At 38.0% G+C, this 23,661-nt stretch overlaps 3 protein-coding genes across 5 annotated transcripts in view; 1 reads left to right on the top strand and 2 right to left on the bottom strand.

Annotated features, from left to right (window-relative positions):
* Positions 1 to 10,541, bottom strand: part of agap1 (ArfGAP with GTPase domain, ankyrin repeat and PH domain 1) — a 200,546-nt gene extending 190,005 nt beyond the window's left edge. Inside the window, exon 1 of one of the 3 annotated variants that reach the window (XM_084129542.1) lies at positions 9,351 to 10,541. In XM_084129542.1, coding sequence (XP_083985668.1) covers positions 9,351 to 9,513 — 163 coding nt within the window. In that variant the 5' untranslated portion in view covers positions 9,514 to 10,541. The remainder of the gene's footprint in view (positions 1 to 9,350) is intronic. The other 2 variants (XM_084129541.1, XM_084129540.1) reach the window with 2 other exon arrangements.
* A 631-nt stretch (positions 10,542 to 11,172) lies between these two features.
* On the bottom strand, positions 11,173 to 13,584 carry faimb (Fas apoptotic inhibitory molecule b). The gene is made up of 4 exons (XM_084129915.1): positions 13,291 to 13,584; positions 12,683 to 12,911; positions 12,194 to 12,243; positions 11,173 to 11,983 (listed from the first exon to the last, which is right to left on the bottom strand). The coding sequence occupies exons 1-4, from the start codon at positions 13,402 to 13,404 to the stop codon at positions 11,834 to 11,836; spliced, it is 543 nt and encodes a 180-aa protein (XP_083986041.1). The 5' UTR covers positions 13,405 to 13,584; the 3' UTR covers positions 11,173 to 11,833.
* A 930-nt stretch (positions 13,585 to 14,514) lies between these two features.
* Positions 14,515 to 23,371, top strand: ccdc80l1 (coiled-coil domain containing 80 like 1). The gene is made up of 7 exons (XM_084129905.1): positions 14,515 to 16,334; positions 17,015 to 17,171; positions 17,242 to 17,378; positions 17,480 to 17,631; positions 17,735 to 17,838; positions 22,310 to 22,393; positions 22,512 to 23,371. The coding sequence occupies exons 1-7, from the start codon at positions 14,652 to 14,654 to the stop codon at positions 22,808 to 22,810; spliced, it is 2,616 nt and encodes an 871-aa protein (XP_083986031.1). The 5' UTR covers positions 14,515 to 14,651; the 3' UTR covers positions 22,811 to 23,371.
* Positions 23,372 to 23,661: the final 290 nt, after the last annotated feature.

Raw genomic sequence — 23,661 nt, 5'->3', positions numbered from 1 at the left:
AGAAAAAAAAATGCAAAAAACAGCTTGCCCCCCCATTAAAGTGGAAATCAAGCAGTCAGTCAAGTTAACATTATTTATATTTAGTAAATGGATTTCCACTCTAATCAAAAATTGTCTAAACTAAAAAGATATTGTTATAGCTTTTGTAACAATGGCGCCATTAATTGTAACAATTAATGAGTATTATTAGTTTTGATTGTTTTTTGATTTTTCTGCTTAGTTGCTATAATCGTTACTAGTAATAGACAAAACTCATAATATCCATCACCAAGTAGATGACCAAAAGAGGGCTCCAGTGCTATTTGCAAGACAATTCCAGGCTGATATAAAAAATAAAATAAAAATAGGCAAAAAAAATTATTCAGGACTCCAGCAGTGAAGGAAATGTTGGTTCAAAACTTTATTGCACAAAATGCTAAAGGATCAAAAAAGATGGCAAGGAAGATGACGGGATTATGGATAATGTTTGGAGATTATCCAACGTGTGGAGTCCTGATGATTGGTAAACGTGGAATCACGATAAGAAATATTATTGCGGTTTGTATCAGCTTTGATCTCTGCATGTTGTGGAATGACAAACGGGTGTTTATAATGGTTGTGGTTCATTTTAATTTATGACAGTCATTTTGGCTACATATTGTATAGCCAAGTATAACTATGGAAATCTTGAGGCAGTGGGTCTTGTGCTGGAATGTGTATTGGGAGGCGTAGTAATGTTCTCCGTTTCAGCTGCAATTTATGCAAACGGAATCTTTTGTCCTTTGCTTTAACACCGTAAAACTTATTTTTACATCCAGGAGCAATTCAATAGTAGCCTCCCTTTTGTCTTCTGATGCCCTGTAGCTTTCCAGTTTCCATCTTTCACTGTCTCTGTCCTTATCTTTCACTGTCCTCTGCTGTCGGTCTTTAACGTTCTCTCTACCGTTGAGTCTGTTGAACTCAGGCAAAACAACCAACCCAGTGACGTCACAGGTCATAGTACTGCAAGATGGCAGCACCCTTGCTACAGAAGCTATAACAAAAGAGCTGTAACAAAAGGTTTAAAATTATAATTCTGGCACCCCACCCCCCAACAGTAAGAGAGAATAATAGATCAGAACATAACTTAATTTGAATAAACAAAAACAATTTGTCAGCAGCGCCTCACAAGCTTACGGTTTGTGCCCACTGGCGCAGGGTGAGCAGAGCAGAGTGAGCTTTTTCAATTCATTCCTATGGAAGTTGAGCTTCATGCTCACGTGGTGCATTGTGGGATTGACAGCGGACCAGAGAAAGCATTGAGAGCGTTGTCAAAAGGTTGGGCAGTTCTTTCATTCTTCGACATGCAAATATCAAGCGAAAAATGCGGTCGGCAGCCAATCGCTGTGAGGTTCAGGTAGTGACGTCTGCCTTGAGCGTTTAAAAAATAAGCAGGTTGGGCCGGAGTTTATGCTAGCTTTAGTGCGCAAATTATATTGTTTACAGATTGGATGCTTTGCAGTTGTTATACATTTACATATGTTAAATATCGCAGTTTGGATGCTTTCATTGATTATACAGATCAGTAGTGATCGACTGATAGTAGTGGACACGCACCGTTAGCTTCTTGTACGTCTTCTCGTTGGAACACGGCAGCTGAGCGGCGTGTTCACAATAGAAGCTTGTGATGCCGTCTGCAGAAGAGGTGCTTTTCTATGGCGAGGAACTTCTTTGCCCCCTCCCCCTGCATGGTACGGCTCGGTAGGGCTCGCTTTGGCTCGCTTTAAATGGTACCACCTCTGTTGAGGTACCAAGCATGCCGTACCGATAATAAAATGTGACGTGAAAACAGAGAATAGTCACTACCAGCGTCATTGGATTTGCAACACGAGACACAAAACCCGCTAGATTTAAATAGTGAGCAACAGCCAACGCAGTACAATTTTTTTTAATCGACTTGTTTGAAAAAATAAAAAAAATACACTTGAAAAAAGAAATGGCTGAATCGTGGTCAGTAGACGAGGTGCAGACATTCCTCTTGTTGGTAGCTGAGGAGCGGATCCAGCGACAGCTGGATGTGGCGACCAGGAATGAAAACGTTTTTCAGCAACTATAACGATCAGTCTTAAAATCAAAAAAAAAAAAAAAGTCTATAATCCCATCCACTATAAAGCGGAACTAAACTGCAGTGGAAAAGCAAACCGATTCAAACCGAGCCGAGCCGAGGCGTACCACGCAGTGGAAAAGAGTGATTTGTAAAATCTTCATATTACATTCCTGTTAAGATAACAGAAAATTTGCTTGCAATTTCTGTCCTGTGTCAAAACAGAGTAATTGCATTTTAGACCATACGTGGAATGGTGATTGACCTCGACCTGGATGCACCAATAAGCGGTGGGATATTTTGCTATTAAAATGATTGTGCCAGAAGAATAACATAAGAACTTTATTATGTCTGGTCATCTCAGTGAGCTTTTGTTAAGTTTTACACATGCACAGTAAGATGATTTTTATTTTCAGTGTAGACATGAGACTTTTGGAAAACACCAGTGTGGACAGAGTTTTGAAATGAAAATTCATGTAGACGTAGCCTATGTGGGAACCAGTGACGGTCAAGTAATCCACTTACTCTCATAACTAGAAGAGACAGTTACTGCCCCTAATCTGCCTCTTTATTGTTTGTGTTCAGAACCCCACTGCGCCATTTAATTCAACTGTACTGGTAGCTTGTTAATACCTGAAACCAGTCTAGACTTTGCACGCTTTTCAACATATGGCCCCCCCATATGCTGCCCCGTTCCTCTCTCCTAGCTATAGTTTCTACGGCCGTGCTTCAGGGCCTCCTAATTAAATATAAACAGATATATGGTCTCCTTGCAGCCATTGCTCTGGTTAGCATTCTACTGCACCAATGCTTAGTTCAATTTGAGTAAAATGCTGACCACAGTGGCTGACAGCTCTGAGAAATGCCAAAGAGATGGCCAAAATCTTTAATGTGCCAGACAGACTGGCCATAAAAGCAGAGTATGACTCAGCAGTAGGATGTGAGATGTAATTTTAAGGATGGACCAATTTGACAGTCCAACCTTGTTGCCATTCCACCGGGTGACGCACGCTCCTCTGTACGCATTTAACGAACTTTATGGATGGCTGTGACTACATCTCCCTAATGGTGCCCTCAACACAGATTGGATGGGAGGGGCTGTGTTTCTGACATCTGCATGATGCTGCGACCTCTCATTTGGAGGGGGAGTGTTGAAAAGCACTGTTGCCCTAGCACAATAACCCCAGCCATTAGATCTGCCAGATATTTCCTAACTAACAATCCCAACAGGGAACCTGTCCAGCATTGCAAAAATGGACAGGCAAAATTTAACCAGACACACAATGAGCTTCTCAGAGAGCAACAGAACTGTGAGTCCGCTTATAATAAAATATTTTCTGGCTTTTTTAGCTACTTTTATTGGCAAATTAGGAGGGACAAAATGTCTGCAAACAGCAATTATGGGGCCAAGCACCGGTGCCGAGAGACATCCTCCTTTTTGACGTTTTGCTATCATATTTACCGCTGTACTATATGAAAACAGCTGCGATAAACTGCAGGAGTGAAATTCAAACCGGCTTGACAACAGACCAAATTGGTAAAACTCAGCATTTTATGACAAAATTAATAACTGAGGAATAGGGTGGTCCTTATCAAGTCCATTTTTTTTTTTTGCAAAATGTTAGTGTCTTAACCTCTCAAACTGTTCCTTTTAACTTCAAAATTAGAAATATGCAAAAATGTTGACAAAAAAATGATATTTAGAGGTAGCTCAATCATATGGAAGATTGCCTATGTTAAGCTGTGCGGCGTTATTGTGATATGCAAGTAATATTAAAAGTTGCTGCAAATTAACTACATTTTATTGAAATCAGAGCAACACTGACATGACAACAATGACAACAATCTAAAAAAAAAGCACAAAGTTTTCAACAATCCCTCATTTCTGATGCTCAGCAGCCAGTGTTGACTTTTTGCAGTCTGGATAGATCTGTCGGTGATCTTCCACCACATGAAGGAGAAACTGCAATTGCTCTTCAGAGTGTGTGAGATAGCCATTGTATTCTTGAATCAGAGCCACTCCTCTCTCGGTGTGATCATTGACTACTTTCATTGCATGTATGGTTGCCTGTGTCTCCTGATAATCTGCTTGATTCGGCCAAAGTTCCGGGTCAATTTCAAGGAACGTAATGTAATTTTTTTAACCAAAAAATGTGCTCTAAACCCAAACAATAACCAAGGTGATCATCAATAGAAATATGTATTGATTCCACCAGGAAAGGTAAATCTGCTAAACCGGGTCATGGATGGATTAATTTGGATTTAGTTTCTACAATAAGTAAACTGAGATATGCATCTAAAATATGTATCTAAAATACATATTTAGGAATATATGGTGCATTAGATGCTTTTATGGAGATTTTTTTGGAATTTTACTAGCCAGGTACAATACCAATTCAAATTATCTGTTTTTACGAAAATCCTCAAAATCTCAGAAAGTTTAAAGCTATTGAGCTACCAGTAATTATTATGTTATTGCCATAAAAATTGGCATGCTGTATTTTCTTATATAAAGGAACAATTTGAAGGGTTAAGAGCATGACAATTGGAGACTTTAAAAATAAGGACCACCCTACTGAGGAACACTGGGTATGTATCAACTTTGTGTGGCCAATAAAGTATGAAATTAGGTAGAAGTTTTCGAAAGTTATATAAAAATCAAAATGTCTTAAAATATATTCGACAGAAATTGATGCAATTCACACTAAAAAGAATAAGAGGAATAATTATTTGTAGTGCTGGGCGGTATGACCAAAAATTTATATCACAGTATTTTTAAAAAGTATTCCGGTTTCACGGTATATGACGGTATTTTTTTTCCCCCACGCATGACTGGATGTTAATCACATTTTCTACTGACTGAGAGAGGAAATACTGCAGTAGATTGACTTAGAATGTCCTATTTTACTGTCATGAGTGAATACTGTAGAAAAATTCCACACTAGCATTAATACAGGTTTGCAAGGCCCCACAAAATGATGCTGTTTACAAAGAGGTGCCAGCATGAGGCACTTTAGGAGCGCAGAAACAGCGGTTTCCCTGGTAACGGCTGTACACAAATCAGCGCGGCGCTCATATGCGCTGCTTTATCAGGAAAGAAAGATTCAATGAAAATAACATATAAACTTTTCTAGAGACAGTCAGTTCCCTTCAAAGATACATTCATATAAAAACACCCGCGAAGCGTTTTGACTTTGAAACGTGCAGTGCTCATGTTTATTCAACGATGTCAAGCCTTTTGGAAAATCTATTTGTGGTGACCAGTGTTGATATTGTGAACCAATGTATGGGAAACACAAATATAATTTGACAGCTATCAATTATAGTTTAACCTATCCATCTTTACCGTCACGCTTAGCAACACATACAGCTGTGCCCTCACCACAGTGCAAGTGAAAAGGGACCCTCTCAAACAGTGTCGCGCCGCGTTCTGAACGTTGTTTAAGCGACATACACCGGTATAGCGGTATATAAAGAAAATTCATATCATAACAAAAATAAACACCGGTATTCGGTATGAACCGGTATACCGCCCAGCACTAATTATTTCTAGTCTATTCAGTTCACAAGTTACCAGCAAATGAAAGGTCAAATTTCAACTGTTGGTGGCAATATAGAGTAGAAATTACAGATTCAAAACTTGGTCCGGACACTTGTCATACTTTCCCCAAGCAATGTACCAAATTTCACAACATTACTCCAAATTTGCATAAGACATTTTCCATTTTATTTTTATGCACATTTTTGGGGCATTACATCACAAATGCTGGATAAAACATATGCAAATAAAATGCTCACAAAAGCACATATGCTCACGTTTGCCTTGACCGAGTATAAAATCAATATGAAATCAAAACTGACCACCATTTACTTTAATACTTGTATATGATTGTGCATGATAGCTTTCTGAATTTTAGATTCTCAGAAGGTCTGTTTTATCCAACATTCATACAACTCTTCTTTTCTATGCACAAGCTACACTATTCATTCTTATAAATGTCATGCCCTTTATGCAAGAAACAGGGAGGCCAGAGTGTCACAAACATGCCTTGCATAGAGCGCAATCTGCTTAGGCTCAGACCAACCCGTCCCTGATGTGTCAGCGGGCATTTGTGTAAAATGAAGTAAAGTGCACACCAACATAAATGCAACACCAGTCTAATATCTGAAGACAGACAAGCTTCAGATCACAGGGCGTGTTAAGTATCGCTTTTCAGCTCAGATTTGCCATCTGTTAAACTAGAGGGTCAGTGAGTAATTAATGAAAGTGGCATCAAAGTAGACATTTAATCCACCATTACACATTAAATTCCTAAATCCTGATTATTCTCCAGATTGTTTTTGGAATATTCATATTTTTTGCATTAAATTCACTACCAAGAACACCTAGCTAGTAATGACAGCAGTTAGTTAGCACTTAGCGAACATGATTAGTAAAACACTGCAACGCCAGAAGTCAACCAACAAAACAAACATAACTTCTGTCAAGTTCTGCTTTTAGAATGCCAACTCTGACTCATGACCACATGCAACATAACATGTAGGTCTATGATGCCTTTAAATTTAAGGGATTATAAGTAACTATAGCAAGATTTTAAAAGATTCACTTTTGATTCCACTAAGCAAGTAAACACTCCATTCTCAAGTCTGTCTTGGTTCTTAAGGAATTAGACAGGCCGGGGTCTGTCGAGGGGGTGTGCTAAGGGAGTGACAGGTTTGTCTATGTCAGGCTGATCCATGTGCATGTCTCAGCAAGTCAAGAACCATTTTACTTTCATTGAAAGGGGTCAAAGATTCATACATCAGCTTTGACAGAGACATGTCACTGACCACACACACAGCCAAGAGCCCACTTATTCATTATCAAAACACTCACTGCAATCTACTGGAACACTGAGTTTCATTTCAAGCACAATGCAGTTTCTCATTTTGCCATTACATAACCTACAGGTAAAACTGACAGCATTTGCATTTGTGTGTAAAAACCATGATGATTATCTCTTAACTACAGTACTATATAGGGTTGTGCCGATAGACGATAGTATCGTGTATCGACGATAGACAGAGATATCGCCGATGGCAGATGCCTTTGCCGATATCAATACGATAATTGGCTCGTTTTTCCATTAATGTATTAAATCATTATTATTATTATGAAGCTAGTATAGTTATTAAATTAATTAGGAACTACAATTATATTTGCCTTGCCTAAATTCATAACGACATCACCACATAACCACACTTGCGCCATATCACGCGCGTATGAGGACTCCTCAAAGAAAATGTTTTTAAAACAGACAAAACAAAAACTACATCCCACAACGAAATATCATTGCAAGGTGATCCATTCACAAATTGTCAAGAGTGCTTTAACAGACGCATAATTTTTATACAGAGCCTAGATGAAGACGCGGCATCGTTGTTCGTCAGTATTTTGTTTCCATAGCACATTAACAAAATATTTAATAACACTAAAAACAATACAATTACAAAATATTAATTATAATAATAATATCAATAAAATGATATAGGCCGCCTAGGCCTAATAAAAGTCTTTAGTTCACGAAGCATCTGTGAAACTCTGCCATCTGTGAAAATCACAAGCAACTTCAAACTTGTTTAACAAGAAATATTCTTCTAATTTTTTCGCTGTCAATAATGTAAGTCCACAAGAGAAATATTCAGCCAGTAAATTAAGATAGTTGCTGTAGCCTACCGTTATCCACCGTCGACTCTGAGAGAACGTGCTGTTAATGCAGCGAAAGCTCAGTCCGTTTCTGCTTTCGTTTTCAGGGATTGAGCGCGTTTACATGCACGTTATTAACTCGATTATGCTGAATAAACTGACAATGCATGTGGTCATGTAAACGGATTAACCCGTTTTCCTTTATCAGAGTCAAGTCATAAGTTTAAGTCGGCGTATAACCGATCGACTTTTAGATTTTTGCCTCTGATTTCTCCTGGCATTTAAAACACCTGCGTTATTGAAGTGCGGTGCGCATGTGAAGTGCATCCAGACAGAGAGAGCACTGGTAGGAGGACATATATCGCAGACTCCGACTCTTTCTTGAATCAAGAAATTAAAACGTGTTCACATCTCGTCAAACAGTCAAAATGCTGCAGATCTGTAACGGCATGAGAGGATAATGTGTGTCCGTAAATTTCCCGCTGACATGTTGAAATACTCCGAGTCAGATACAAGAATGATTAGGATCTTTTTTTACCTCACTATACCAGGAAATAACCTGATTTAGCCTATTAATAAACACTCCACCTTTGCTAGCAAAATAGAAAAAAGATTCTCATTTAAAACGAAGTAATAAAACAAGCAAATTGATGAGTAAATAAGCAAGTTAATCAAATAAGTAAGCCCCGCCCCCTCACGATAATATCGTGTATCGCCGATCTCACAGGCTGACGATAGGACGATATGAAAATGGAGCATATCGCGCAACCCTAGTACTATATTAAAACAATGACAAGGCATTAAACCTCACAGGCCATGACAGCCACTCTCCCACCACCCTGCAAAGAAATCTTCATGCAAACCATACATAAACACTACCTTCAATCCTCTACAAGAAGCAAGAATGAAATCTGCATCTGACACAAACCATCAACAATTCCTTGAGACAGTACGGATCTTATTCAGAGTAAATTACATTAATTTTTCATGAATTAACTGAGGCTGTGACTGGCAGATCAAAGGGTTGTACTGCCTACGTATCAATCAAATACTATACAACCTATCGAACAGACTGTAAATCTATATAACCTGGTTATATAGTGAAAAATTACATATGGGAAAGATCTGGCAGACTAAAATCGGAACTTCTCTGTTTAAAGTTTGACTCAAACCTCTCTCACGCTTACAATGACTAAATCTGAAATCTCAGATGTCTTGAAGACAACTAAATGGTTTAAAAAACAACTACAATAACCAATAAAACATTGGAAATAAGATTTACTACCTCTCATTTCTAGAAGCCAAAGGTCCAAAACTTTTTCTCAGATTGAAAAAGTGCACTCGTCATGTGAAGAGAGAGAACTAATAATCACCCTTTGGAGTGGCTTGATTTGTAATGTCATTATTTATTATGTAATATAATACTCATTGTGTATTTTTTTTTTTTTTTTATGACACTGGGAGTGGACACAGATTTCATAAAAGTGGCATGCTATAATGTAGGTTTGTCGTACCATCCCATTTTCGTTGCCACCAAACATACAATTAAAGATTCTGAAAACTGGCTCTTGAAGGAGATTCAAATGCCCCTGTTGCCCTTACCTTCGATGGCAATGACGTGCTCTCGGATCTGGTTCTGCAACAGTGGATCCTCCACCCGCTCCAGCAGCTCGTAGATGGAGTAGATGTTCGGATGGACGGACTCGAACCTCTGGATCTCAGCTCTGATCGCAGCTGAGTTCGCCAGGTGCTGCTGATAATTCATGTTTGCAATGTGATCTCTTACAATGGAACCCGATATGCAATTATCTAAAGAGTGTTTGCAGGTGATTTAGGGACAGTGATGTGCTGCAAACACAGCAGTGAGATCAGATGTCCACATGAGGTCTGAGGTCAGCTCTTAACGATTTTGGTCAAAACCAAAACTGCAAATTATTCCAAATGTACACTGTATACATAGGCTACCATAGGATGCAATCACAGATGGCAGCAAAACGAACTAATGATTAGGCGTTAAACCACCTAACACTTCATGCGAGACTGACTATCAGCGGCTTTGATATCAGTGCATGTAATATTTGAGTATGTGTGTAGGCTACTACAACAGAAGTCCAGACGCTGGAGGGAGAGGAGCTGCAGCTGTCCGGATTGGAAATCCCAGGATACAGTCATATGCCCCATATCCTCGTAAATACAGCATAAAAACAAAGAAGCTCCACCAAATCACCACGCATCGTCATTACGGACTATAATAGGCAAGTGAAGGCCATCTCAGGTCTACAGTCCGAGGCGAGAAGAGTCCACATGGTCGACTCCGGCTGTGTGCTTCATACACACTGACCAGTTTCAGCGGCAAAAAGGGGTGAGCCGAAGATAAATTATTAAAACTCAAACTCGCCGAGAAACTACAGTTCGCACAGACGAGCTGGACACGGTATGTCTGCTGTGTTCCCAGCACAGTCAACTCGCTCTCTCCTGTTGTTCACTTCGGCTCATGCTGACATTACAACCAATGAAACACTTTCTGCGGTCTCGATGCGAAACCACAAAACCATAGAGGTGCGCCAACCTCAACGAGATACTATCGCCGGGGTTTTCGGGTATCTCTCTTGTTTTATCCGCAAAGATGGGTGCATTCCCTTTTCTCCCGCACTGAGGTCCGTCCCGTCTGTATCCTCTCAAACATCATTGCGCCTGCTCCTTCCTTTGGACGCTTCCTACTGGAAAAAAACGTCGGCGCTTCGGAGCCGTCGTCAAGGTCGTAGCTGCGCTAATTCTGCGCAGTCCGTTGTTATAAAAACGCATACAGGTCGCCACACACTGGATGGGGGCGCTATAGGGTGCACTTATCTTACCCTGAACACATGTGTCGTCTGATTAGACCATGTAAACCATAAGAATGACTTGTTGGTCTCAGTTCTGTGACACACTCGGAAATGACCTCAGAGTCTTATGCTAACATGGGTGTGTGACCATCCAATAAAGGTTAAACACATGCTGGTTTGGTTTTACTGGTGAACTGACATGGGTTTAAAGGGTAGATGCAATGCAGCCCCTTTAAGTGTGCGTGTGTGATATAGGTTGTTGGGTCAAAATGTCCCCATAAGATGGCAATATCAAAAATCCCTGTCCTTGTGGGGAACATTTTTAGTAAACAGCTTATTATACTAAGTGATGTTTTTTGAACATGTAAAAATGCAGGAAGTTTTCTGTGATGGGTGGGTTTAGGAGTAGGTTTAGGTTTAGAGGATAGAATATACAGTTTGTACAGTAAAAATCTGGAATGCCCCCATAAAACATTAAAACTCAAAACTCAATTAGCTCAAATTTAGCTAAATCAACTAAATTGTGTTTTTGATCATTTAGATCAATAATTGAGTAACCAATAACAGAATAACCATAAGCAGAATTCCAGTATAAGACATTCATCTGAAAAGTACATTTATTCTAAGGCTTGGGCATATGAATATACATATTTAATTTCCCATATTTTAATTGAAGATATGTCAGATCAAACTGGATGATTTCACTTATTTAACCTATAGTTTTAATGAATAGTGAAGACATCTAAAATATATCTAACTCATGGATTTACTGAATAATAACCCTATTAATTACAGTAAATATTGAGAAAAAATAATAATTCCAGATACACAATACAGAAATCTCTCGTCTCAGGGGGACATGAGGGAGGGAAGCACGGTCATTCGAAAATACTACTGGGTTTCTACTGATACAAAGTTTAATGCTGATCGGTGAAGTATCCCTTTAAGGTGGGGATGGGTGTCATCTTGCCTCAAGGTCATCTTACCCCATCTTACCCTGGTCTTGATAATAATAAAAAATTCTCATTTTCACAAAATGTGTAATTTATTTTAATTAAATGGGATTGATTGTGCTTCTAACGATACTTAAGATCTTTAACAACTTTAAATGTTCTTGCCCATACTCTGAACAAATGCCAACATACTGGATTTATTGAACAGAAAGAAAAAGAAAAACATTTCAGTGCCATCTGTATCTAATTCTGATAAAGGAGACTGTTGGTAAATGTCTGGCACATCTGAATTCTATTAGCCTCCATTTTACTCAATGGCCTCTTCTATCCTGATTCCATCCACCAGTAGGGAATGAACTATTCCATTCCGTTTCCTTCCACTAGTTGTTGCTTTTATGCAGCATTCACGGTTCCCCACTGCAAAGTGTGTCTCGGTTCCATTCTCCGTAAACTCCCCCTGCACACAGAAATCAATATAAACACAGGCATGTAACTAAATAAGCACAAGCCATGGGAATGCTGTGCAACGATTAAGATGGTGTTTCATATTTCCACAGTGGTCACTGGTCACACAACTGCTCCATTAGCTGACTTAATGGACCAAAGTGTATCTTTCACACATCTAAAGGCCTGTGCCAGTGTGAACTGCAGTATTAAAAGTTCTCACCATGGTCTCCATTTTCTGTCCATTGCACCATACATCCATAGTGTCTTTCTCTAGTGAAACAGAAAAAAAAAAAACACATAATGGTTTGCTAATGTTGTCTTAATTGTCTTAACTTCAGAGATTACAGTTAAACTGTCTGATGCCTGCCAAATCAAACAAGCAAATAAGAGGATCACTTTTCCGTTCTCTTAGTACTGCATGCACACTGTATAATTTAGTCTATAAGGGTTTTCAAACTGATGCTTCAGACCCCCACTTGTGAAAACCCCCCTTCCTAAAATATAAAGTAGCTATATATTTTCATATAAAAAAGGCCTATTTGTATAAGTTGACCTTTTTTATCTGCTGACCCCCTAATTTGAAAACCCTGTGGATATGCATACACTGTGGATATAAATGACCTTGAGAAGAATAAGGGCTTTCAGAAAAACTTAAAGAACATCATTTTGCATCATAAATCAAAAGGAATGTTTTCACTGTGAATCTTACCTAGAACTATCCTGTAATCAGCATCATCCAGTTTCAGCACCCATGTTTTGGAAATCTTTGATCGGTTGTCCAAAAATGTTTTGAGACTTTTTCCGTTGATCTCCAGTGTGTACTCGTAGGAAAACCCAGTGACCGCCTCAATAAGTATGGTTGCTTTTGTGTCTGTATTTCCAACAGGGAATGTTTCTTTGCCCACCAGTTTGAACAGCCAATCCCTCCTCAACACCTCCTTAAAAACAAGACTTGATAAGACTTATTATAATTATTTGATAAGATCTCATTCATCTTTATATTAGATATTATCTTATAAATGAATAAATTCAAGATAAAAATATTATACAGAAATATAAAAACTTGAATCAAAATGAAAATAAAGAAAACATTAATAGGGCTACATGTTCTGCTTTATTTTCATTCAAGTTTTTTTTCATTAATGTATTTATATACTTTTTGTGTAATATATATATATATATATATATATATATATATATATACACACACACACACACACACACACACACTCACACATATCATTATGACAATAATATAACACAGTGCTATAGCCTATAGTTTAATAATAAATACATAAATAATTGACTAGATCTCACCTTCCCATTAATGTAAATGACCCGTTTTCCTGTTGTTGTTCCATGTTCAAACTCAATTCGGTAAAACCCATCACTTAGCGACACATCCCACGTTCCCACAATGTCTCCGGACATTCTGTAGGCCTATTAAGATCCACACAACCCAAGTACTTTATACTATGTTTATTTCTCTGTAATATTTTAGCCTGAGCCTGGTCATAATAGCCATCGTCATGTGTAATGGCTGATTAGATCTCTGTATATTCTTGAGGAGGTTGCCATCCTGTGCTCGCTCAGCAACGAGTGCATTAGTGTAAGAGGCTTAACTCATCAAGCAGAGAGTAATTGAGGGTGTTCGTGTGCGAAGACGTTTTTTTTTATTATTACTTAAAGCACATTTAAATAGACATTAGGTTTAAGAGTTTAAAAAAAAAATGAAATGAAATGTTAAAGAGCGTAGATTCTTCCCCCTTTTTTGGATCCTCTCTGGTAGGCTACCAATAGATGGCAGTCCTCTCTCTCTCTCTCTCTCTCTCTCTCTCTCGCCTTTATAAAATATTCTTGACCCAGAAATATTTTCTAGATCCTAAAGATGGTAAAAATAAATAAAACAAATAAAGTTGTTGTTTTTTTCTACGTTAAAACCAGAAGCAGCTGATTACATGGCAAAAAATACATAGTAGGCTATTACGTATGTGATCAATAAAGTTTAGTATTTCATCTTTTAAAAAAATGACACATAAATCCCTTCACAACCCTATTTTATCCAATGTTGTGCAATATGATGTTATGCAAATTTGATGTAGAACACATTAGCAAGGCAGGCACGCTATTAACATATCAGAAGAGAGTGGGCGTGGTCAATCTGGCTGCGAGCCCCGCTTGTTGAGAACTTTCTTCCAGATCTCAGTCAGTGCCTGGAGCTCAGAGAGCATTGAGAAGTATTGGACACGAGGCTCTTTTCACGCCATTCTTTAAAGGATACAGAAATTTGACAAAGTGTTGTGGAGTTCTGCCTGTCTTTCTTGGAAACTACTTGACGTAACTGAATATTGTAATGAGGGAATGCATACGGAATTATGCATTTCTCGCAATCATTTGACAGACTCATTCGCTTTGGATTATGACATTATATTTTTCCCTCGAAGACGAGTCGGAATAACTTTTAGTTGTTTTCTTTATTTATCTATTTTACGCAGTTTTTCTAAGTATTAATCTGTCTTTTGTTTACTATTAATGTAACACGATTGAGCAGGAATGCAGGGTTAGTTTGTGTCTCGCTGCTGTTGGATCAAATTACCCAAACCTTTTTGCCTATTCAATGTCATCATTTTTGGATTGATTTGTATTTATGCTGTAGTCATATTAGCAGTATTATTGCAATGAAAAATCATCAGGTACATGCCATTTTGTTTACTCTGACGTGGATTCAAGCATCAGAATTGGTCCTGGATTACACAGGATCAGAAGGAGGAAATGCACAATTAGAATCAAACACTTTTGTCAAAAAGTACACAAATGATGTGCAATCTAGTAGAAGATTTGCACAGTTATCCACCTCTGGAAACACACGTATACTCAGGAAACGTCAAAATGATCAGAATGTGGAGTCCTCACGACCCCCAGCCAGGAGGGTCCTGAAAGGTCAAAGACAAGTTCCATACAGGAAACCCAGTGTGACTTACAGCATTCCTGCTCAAGAACCTATTTTTCAATCTACTCCATTGGGCACAACTAGCTCCATAAACATCCTGGCTGGTTTTGCAGGTAAAAAACGTGTTCTGGTCATTTCAGCTCCCAACGACTCTGATGGCTATTACAGGTTAATGGTGAACTTGCTCAGGCCGGACGTGTACTGTGAGATGGCGGACAGACACATGCAACAGATTATAATGTTCCATGAAAAGGGGAAGATGGGAGGCAAGGTGAGCCGTGTTAACAATCAGGGATCTCTGGTGGAGGAGCCGTTGGATCCAGCCCTGGTGCCCAGACTGATGGGCTTCCTGAAGCTGGAGGATGGTAAGTTTGGGATGGTGCTTTTAAGAAAGACCCTTCAGGTAGAGGAAAGATACCCATACCCTGTTCAGCTGGAGGCAATTTATGAAGCGATAGACCAGACTCCTATGCGTAGACTGGAGAAGGCCAGGCAAAAGGGCTTTGTGCAAAAGTGCAAGACCGCTGGAGTTGAGGGCCAGGTAGTGCAGTCTGTTGGCTCAAATGCAGTTGGTTTGCAGCCGCAGGTGAACACGACAAAAAATACTGGGCGGCACAGGGTGAGACCAGTCCCTCAGCCCACCCAGATAACTCGGGCACAAATATCAACTACCATCAGTACCACTACAATGACTACAACCAAAAAACCTACAACAACGACTACCTTGAAAATTACAACCACAACACCTCCAACTACTATAACAACAACAGCACCTACTACCACCTTTTTTCCCTCAACAACGACTACTATTACCACAAATGCACCCTCCACAGTGGTCCAAACGCATCCACACACAACCGTACCCTGGAACACAGCTGTGCCTAATACCTCTGAGCGGGTCTACCGGCCCTCACTACCAAACCGTCTGAGGGACACAGATACTCGTCTCGCTGTTACCTCTAACTTCTACAAACAACATAAAGGAAAACACCTAGACCGCACGCAAAAGATATCAACTGCAATCTCACCAACACAAGCATCCACACAGAAGGGCAAACTGCCTGTGGTAAAACATGGATGGAGTGAAAAGCTTAGTCAGCACACAAGAGAACGAGACACACGGAGGCCCACTGCTAATAAATCAGAGACAGAACTTATAACCACTCAAAAGGGCAAAACTAAAGCTGACAGTGCCGACCGGAGGAAGAAGGTGGATAGACCTGAAAAGCCTTTAAAGAAGATACCTGGAGGGGAAAAAGGCCCAAAAGTGACAAATGTCAGTGTTCCAATAAAAAACGCTGCGCAAAAGCCAAATGTCTTTGAAGAAAGGGCTGCTGTGGACCAGGCAGCCAATTCCAAGAAATCGTTAGAAACTTTTTTGAGTTACTTTCAGAGAAGACGACGGCTCATAGTACGTATTGTATCTGAGACACATGGAAAAAGTTACATAGAGATATAGCTCAGGGCTCAACGATAAGGATGACCCGTTGTGAGAGAGTTTCGGGCCAGTTGTCGAAACTGTCACATGCCCAATGGGTCATCGCTATATCTTACATTTTTTATTGCACATTACTCATCACCAAACTTTTTCTGAAATTTGGTGACATGGAATTCTGTTTATCGACTTTTTAAACTCATCAGATAGATATATAAATATATAATGTATCATTTTGATCTATTACTGCAATGTGTGAACACTTTTAATCATTTTCAAATGAATATTAAATAATAAATGTAAATATTATACATTTAAAATGAAAAATAGATAAATGTATACATTTAAATGAATAATTTTCCATTTATTTAAGAAACCTTTGGAAAAATCCTTACTGTTGAGCCCTCTTAAAAATAAAGGTTCTGTATGGCATTCCAATATCTATTGAACTTTTCTATGCACAAAAGGTTCAATATATTGCAAAAAGTTTATTAAAATGTTCTTCATACTAAGAAAAATTTCATACCAAAATGTGAACCCTCCCTTTTGAAAACTTTATTTGCTCATTATGTTCCTGAAAATTAAGAAGCATTTTGGTTCATTCAAGCACTGAATCAATGTCTAAAAATGTCGGGTGTTTTATTAATCGTCTGCAGGTAATAACTGCTCCAGATGAGCAGAATCATATGTACAGTGAACAGAGGGATGAGTACCTGGAGCAAGTGTGTGATATGGCCCTGCGTAAAATTTCCATCATCAGTATCTTTGGGCCCCTCACAAACAGTACCATGAAGATTGAACACTACCAGACAGGTCAGTGCTGTACAGTCTTTGTGTGTTTGTAACATGTCCTATCAAAATGTCCTCATTCTTTTTTTAACAGAACAGGATAAGCCCTTACGAGGCCTGCCGGACAGTGATCTCATCAACCAGGACCTCATCACTGCATTTCGGAAACATTTCGGGATGATTTATAATGATTTCAACATGTTGCTGACTGACTTTGACATGACAGTCAAGGTGTGTTGTAAAAAAACGTTTGTTAGTGAATATGAGATGTAGATGTAATCATTTCTGACCTAATTTTATTACACAAAATTATGCATTCCTTGTTTTCACAGCAACGATATGAAGTCCCGATTGTTATGCAAGCAGTGTTTGATTACATTGACACATTGTCAACTCGCATTAAAGAGATAGAACAGCAGAGGCAACTTGCGGTTATGTGCAAGAAAGAAGACAAATCAAGATCTCTAGAGGACTTCCTATCTAGGTTCGAAATAACCAGTGTCGGTGTCTGAATTTATAATTTATATAATGCATTAATGTAAGGAATGTGCTCATCTGCATGCTTTCTCATGTCATTGTCTTTTAAGATTCCGTTGGAGGCGGAGACTGTTTGTAATATCCACCCCTAATGATGAAGAATGGGCCTATCAGCAACAACTCTACGTCGTTAATAGCCAAGCTTGTAATCTAGGTGAGATCATTTGGATAAACCTTAGTGGCATGTTTATCTTCCACTGTGAAATAAACATGTGCTTTAAAATGTGAATGTACTACTAGCGCTACTTACAACAGACTACAAAATGCTATAGACAAATCCAGAAGTATGCAAAATGAGAAATGTTCAATTTCACTATCTCTAGTGTATGGTCAGTGTTTTTGAACTCCAGTCCTCAGGACCTACCTCCCAAAAATGTGTCTCCCTGTTTAAGACACTAAGCAACAAAAACGCAAATTTGTGAAAATAGTAACGTCTTGCGTAGGGGAGCGCGGGGCACAACGTAACACGGGGCTAGTTGTAACACGCTTGTTTTAAATACTTCCGCACATGCTAGGATGACGAAACTTTGTGTATTTACTAGTTGCCATATCAACACTATATAGAAAAAAAAATCCGCCAAAATTATTATTTTTTTTGGAAGATATCCATAGACATTTATTAAACCATAGCAAAAGTAAATTTCTTACTTAAGTTAATTTTTCATCTCTATTTTTTGTGTTTATTTAAAATAAGACAAATCTGATATTATTTTAATCTCCAAGATTATTTAACAGTTGAGATAGTTATTTAATGCTTCGCTAACTAGCAGAAGACACTAGCAGGGTTTAAATCCCAGTTGTGCAGGCGGGGGCATGTTGTAACACTGCGTTACAATGTGCCCCTATTAGAAAAATGCTATTATATTCTATAGTTTTATTAATTTTATTGAGAAAACGTGAGAAAAAGGTGAATAAAGACTGAGAGTCAATGTTCAGAAATTACTAATTATTTATTTGTTTTGAACTATGTTGTATAGCTGTGTTTTCATGTGTTCGTAGTCAAAACTCAAAAATGAGTTTATATTTAATTATTAAAAATTGTCATTTTTTTATATGAAAAAGTCTTTTAATTGTATTTTATTTAGAAAATATTTTAGTTTGTTTTGAATATTTTTTTTATTAGATCAGATAACATTTTAAGCTGTCATATGTTATGTTACAATGTGCCCCACACATGTTACAATGTACCCCACCTATGGGGCATGTTGTCACATTTCACTTCCATTCTTTCGGGGTATATCAAGAAAAAAGTATATACTGTATTAATAAAACAAAAACACATAATTGTACTAGACATGTGGGAAATTAATGTGGGAAAAAATAAATACTCTGAACCATAAGTAGATTTACACAAACTGAGAAAGTCAAAAAGCGTTACTTTGTGCCCCGCTCTCCCCTATTACGTGTTCAGTCTATAGGTGCTTAGTAGTGTTTCTTTACAAAATGATATCGCCAACTACTGTCCTGGCAGCATAATACAGCGTTTGTAGTTGTTTTGGCTGATCTGTGTGAACAAGGATCGTTTTATCAACGTTATCGTCTGTACGTGAAGAACGCAAAGGAAATCGTTTCTGTTTTTAAACGTACCCTAAGAAGCTGATGAGCTGAATCAGGTGTTTTAATGTGTGAGATATCTAAAACATTCTAGTACATATGTGCGTCCCCAGGACTTAGAAACACTGTTGTAGGTAATATACACTATTATAGGTGTCCAAAAACGTTTTGGTCTGCCAAACCTCTTGGAGGTAAAATATTTACTTGAAGTACCCATCAGATTTTAGTTCAAATTCGCATATTCACGGTTTTCTGATGTTGGTTAATGGTCAAATGACATGCAGATTAAATTACAGATAAAATATTTGAACATTTTTCCAAAAATGTTTTATTTTGATTATTTTTTATTTGAAAAATTGTATTTCTTTTTTAAATGTCAGTGATTACAAATTATGAAAATAAAGTGCAGGATTTAGTCACGGCAGTTAGTTTTATTTAAAAAACTGAAAAGAAACAAAGTGCTCAGGCAAGATCTTCAAAAACAGAAACAGAACAATCAACGTAACTAAGGGTCTGTTTACATGACGCCGTTTTAAACAAAAAACTTTAAACTTTTTATCCATTTTGGCCGTTTATTTACACGACAACGGCGTTTTGGTTGGCTGAAAATGCTAACTTTTGAAAACGGGTTTCAAAGTGCAAGTTTTTGAAAACAGTCTCCGAGTAAACAACAAAAACGCGAATCTCTGAAGACGATGACTTCATGCACATGCATATTACGTGTTCAGTCTATGGTGTTTCATTGCTATCTAACGGCCTGGCAGCAGAATACAGCATTTTTTGTTGTTTTCGTAGATCTGTGTGAATGGGGATCGTTTTGACAACGGTGTCGTCTGTACGTGGATAACTCAAAGGAAAAACTTCTCAGTTTTAAGCATATCGTTGTCGTGTAAACACCCCCAAATGAGAACAGACAATGAACTGAACTAAGACAGAGTTTAAATACACAAGGCAAACTAATCAACTAAATGAATAACAGGTGCACATGTTAATCAAATCAAAGAGAAGCCTTGGGCTATGTCCGAAATCGCCCCCTATACCCTTAAATAGGGCACTATTTGAAGGGACAGCCATTTGTAGTGGTGTCGAAACCATAGTGGACGATATTGAGTGCACACATTCAATCCCACAATGCACCGCAATAACGAGTGTACAACTGATGAACGCTCAACGGCTAGAGAATACCCATAATGCACTGTAAGAGTCACGTGCTGAAGAAATTCCTGCGTCTCGCCAGGAGATGGCACCGCAGCTAAATCAATCATCCATCCATTTTCATCATACAGGTAGAAATTCCTTTTTAATTGATTATTAAATTGTTTAATTACGGTTTATACATGCTAGTTTCCATAGCAGAGTGCAGGATACATATTTTCATTACTACTGGAGCAGTTTGCTACGTTTCAATTTATTATTAAACAGCAAGCACAAACTGCAAAAGCGGCAGCCCTTTCTGCCCACTCAGTGTCCGAATTCACTCGTTTTCATTCACTCCTTCAAGTGGGACTATATTAGTGGAGTAATGTAGGGAATAGTGAATGAAGGTATAGGGGTCGATTTCGAACACAGCATTGGTAACATAGAAAACTAAAACATGTGACAAACCCACCCAAAATAGAAACTGACACAGATACCCATAACCACAGGTTACCAATATTTAAATGTTTTAAATGCTTCACTTTCAAACATTCAAATCCTCAAACTGTATGTCTAGGCTAAATAAAGTGAACCAAGAGCACACAGCATCCTCAAAATGCACATAAAACAGAACCAAACCGCTTTAAGATACTGATACACCTCATCAAAGCTACTTGAGTGTAAAAAACTGCTGCTCTTCACTCTAAAACACGCAACTCAACAGACTATATTTAATTAAACAACGCCTAATAATTTGTTTTATTTTGATTAATTGTGAATCCCCATTTAATTATTAAAATTAATTATTATTTTACATTTGATTTCATTAATTATTAGATTTTCATCAACTCACGAACCCCCAGGGGTTTGCGAACCCCCTGATTTGGGAAACCCTGTACTATTATATGTAACCTATAATGTAAAAGACCTTAATGGTCATAATATAGTTCAGACAACATACACCATAAAAGGATTTCTAGGATTTCTAATAAGCCAGTGGAATCATTTAATTTTTCATTAGTAGAATTGTTCATGACACAGTTGTGTTAAACCAGCCAATCTGAGAATTTACTAGATTAAGAAAAAACAGGAAAGTTGAGACTATATGACACTGCACTCAAACTATCAATAGTATAGTACTTTTTTGTGAACTGTATACAGAAAGCTCTAAGAGCTTTGCTATATCAACATCACTCCCACCTGTTTATGTAAGTCAGAAAATAGACACTTTTTGTTTTCTGAAATTCCATGTTAAGCATTTCTAAACAAATTTTGGGGTCCGGTCCAGTCAACACCCTATGCGATAATGTCAACAGCTGTGATTTGTTTGGACGTTCCAATCAAAAATGCATGACTTAAATGCATTCTACACTATCTGGATGTCTTGAGCTTCAAACAACCCCATAATTCCAATTTGACAACTAACATAAAAAACTATTTGCACTAGGAAATCATCAAGTCAGATGCCAGAGGATTCTCCAGAGAGCTGCCCGCTTATAGAAATGCACATATGGTATTGATACTTGTTTTTTAATTGGAACCAGCTCTTATCTGCACAAGAGCCCTCAATCACAAATGGCTCCCAGGAATGGCACTAATAAAAATAGGATGACGCAGTCCATTTACAGCTCTTTTGTTAGCTATTTTGGAAGTAGGAACATTTTTAGGAATCTTTCTCTGCATTCTTTACAATCCAGGAGGACCTGTGGATGTTTGAGTCGTGCGTAGCGATCCAACAGAGACCACTTCCTCTCTGGGGCATGACAGCTTGATTGATGCCCTCATAAACGAAGGCCCGTTTTAGAACAAAAAACAACACATATTTTTAATGCAAATCACATGCATGTTTCAAAAAACATCTCTGTGAAAATTCTGTTGAATCCATGAGTCAACACTCATTATGTTTAGTCTTTCTTTTTTCCCCAAATTCACAGGGCTGCGTCACATATCTGTACTGAAAATTACTGGAAAAACGCTGGATGACATGAGTGGAGTCCTGGAGCTTTACCCCATAAATGGTGAGATTAGCGACTCGTTTCGCAGTGAACAAAACTCACTCACTTTTATTGCTGGAATGCAGATGTAGTGCTGTTTTATTCTTCAAAGAAAACAAGGAAACTGTGATTTGTATTGCAGGAAGTGCATCAGTGGACCGTGAGGACCTGTCTGCCTCGCTGGTGCAGGACATCAGAAACTACTTCCAGATCAGCCACGAGTATTTCTCCATGCTGCTTGTTGGGAAAGACGGCAATGTGAAATCCTGGTACCCCTCGCCTATGTGGTCCATGTCAATCATTTACGAGCTGGTGGACTCCATGCAGCTTCGCAGGCAGGAGATGGCCATCCAGCAGTCTCTCGGCATGCGTTGCCCAGACGACGACTACAGTCACCATGATGGTTACCATGAGGGCTATCATCGGGGTTACGGTTATTAAGAACAGTGGGAGATGTCTTTGATCCTTTGCACTCCCTACAGGGAAACGTGTGAATAGTTTTAAATGTCAGAACAGAAGACTTTGCCTTTGCAGTTTTCTTACTAAACAGTACAGTGAGCTCCTCATTTTATGTACCGTTTTGTGGAAGCTGATATTTAGATTTGCTCTCGTCATGAATGATTTGGGAACACTTTACAATAAGGTTCATTAGTTAACAATACTTCTACAGCATTTATTAACCTTAGTTAATATCAGTTTCAACACTTACTTATACATTATTAAAATCAAAGGTTGTGTTTGTTAATGCACTGTGAACTAATATGAACAAACAATGAACAGCTTTATTTTTTATTTAAGTATACTGTAACAAATGTTTTGTTCATTGTTAGTTCATGTTACTTAATGCATTAACTAATGAACCTTATTGTAATGAGTTGCCAATTATTTTAAAGTGCTGTTAATGTTTTTGATTCATGTTTTGTTTTACAATTTGAATGTACTTGTATGCAGTTTCTTTTAGCTATACATTTATGAATTTAACAGTAATAAATATTAATTGCTAATAAGAAAAAAAAAAAAAAAATCAGTTATTTGTTTGTGTGTATTTTGTTCCACCATTAATTATCTATATATTTTGATGATAAATTGAGTTACAAGTAAACATTTTTTATTCTGGGAACATTTTGTATGGGCTAATTTATCTGGAATTTCTCTACTGCCCTCTACTGGGCATTCAGGGGTAATAAAATATGCACTGAGACACAACTTAGTAAATTAACATTATTTTCATACATTGCCTAATGACATGGATGATTTAAAATGAATTTTAAAAAAAAGGGCTAAATGTTAAA

This window comes from Abramis brama, assembly GCF_963993115.1.
Source record: "Abramis brama genome assembly, chromosome: 11".
Taxonomy (NCBI): Eukaryota; Metazoa; Chordata; class Actinopteri; order Cypriniformes; family Leuciscidae; genus Abramis; species Abramis brama.
This window is presented reverse-complemented; position numbering and strand designations above follow the sequence as displayed.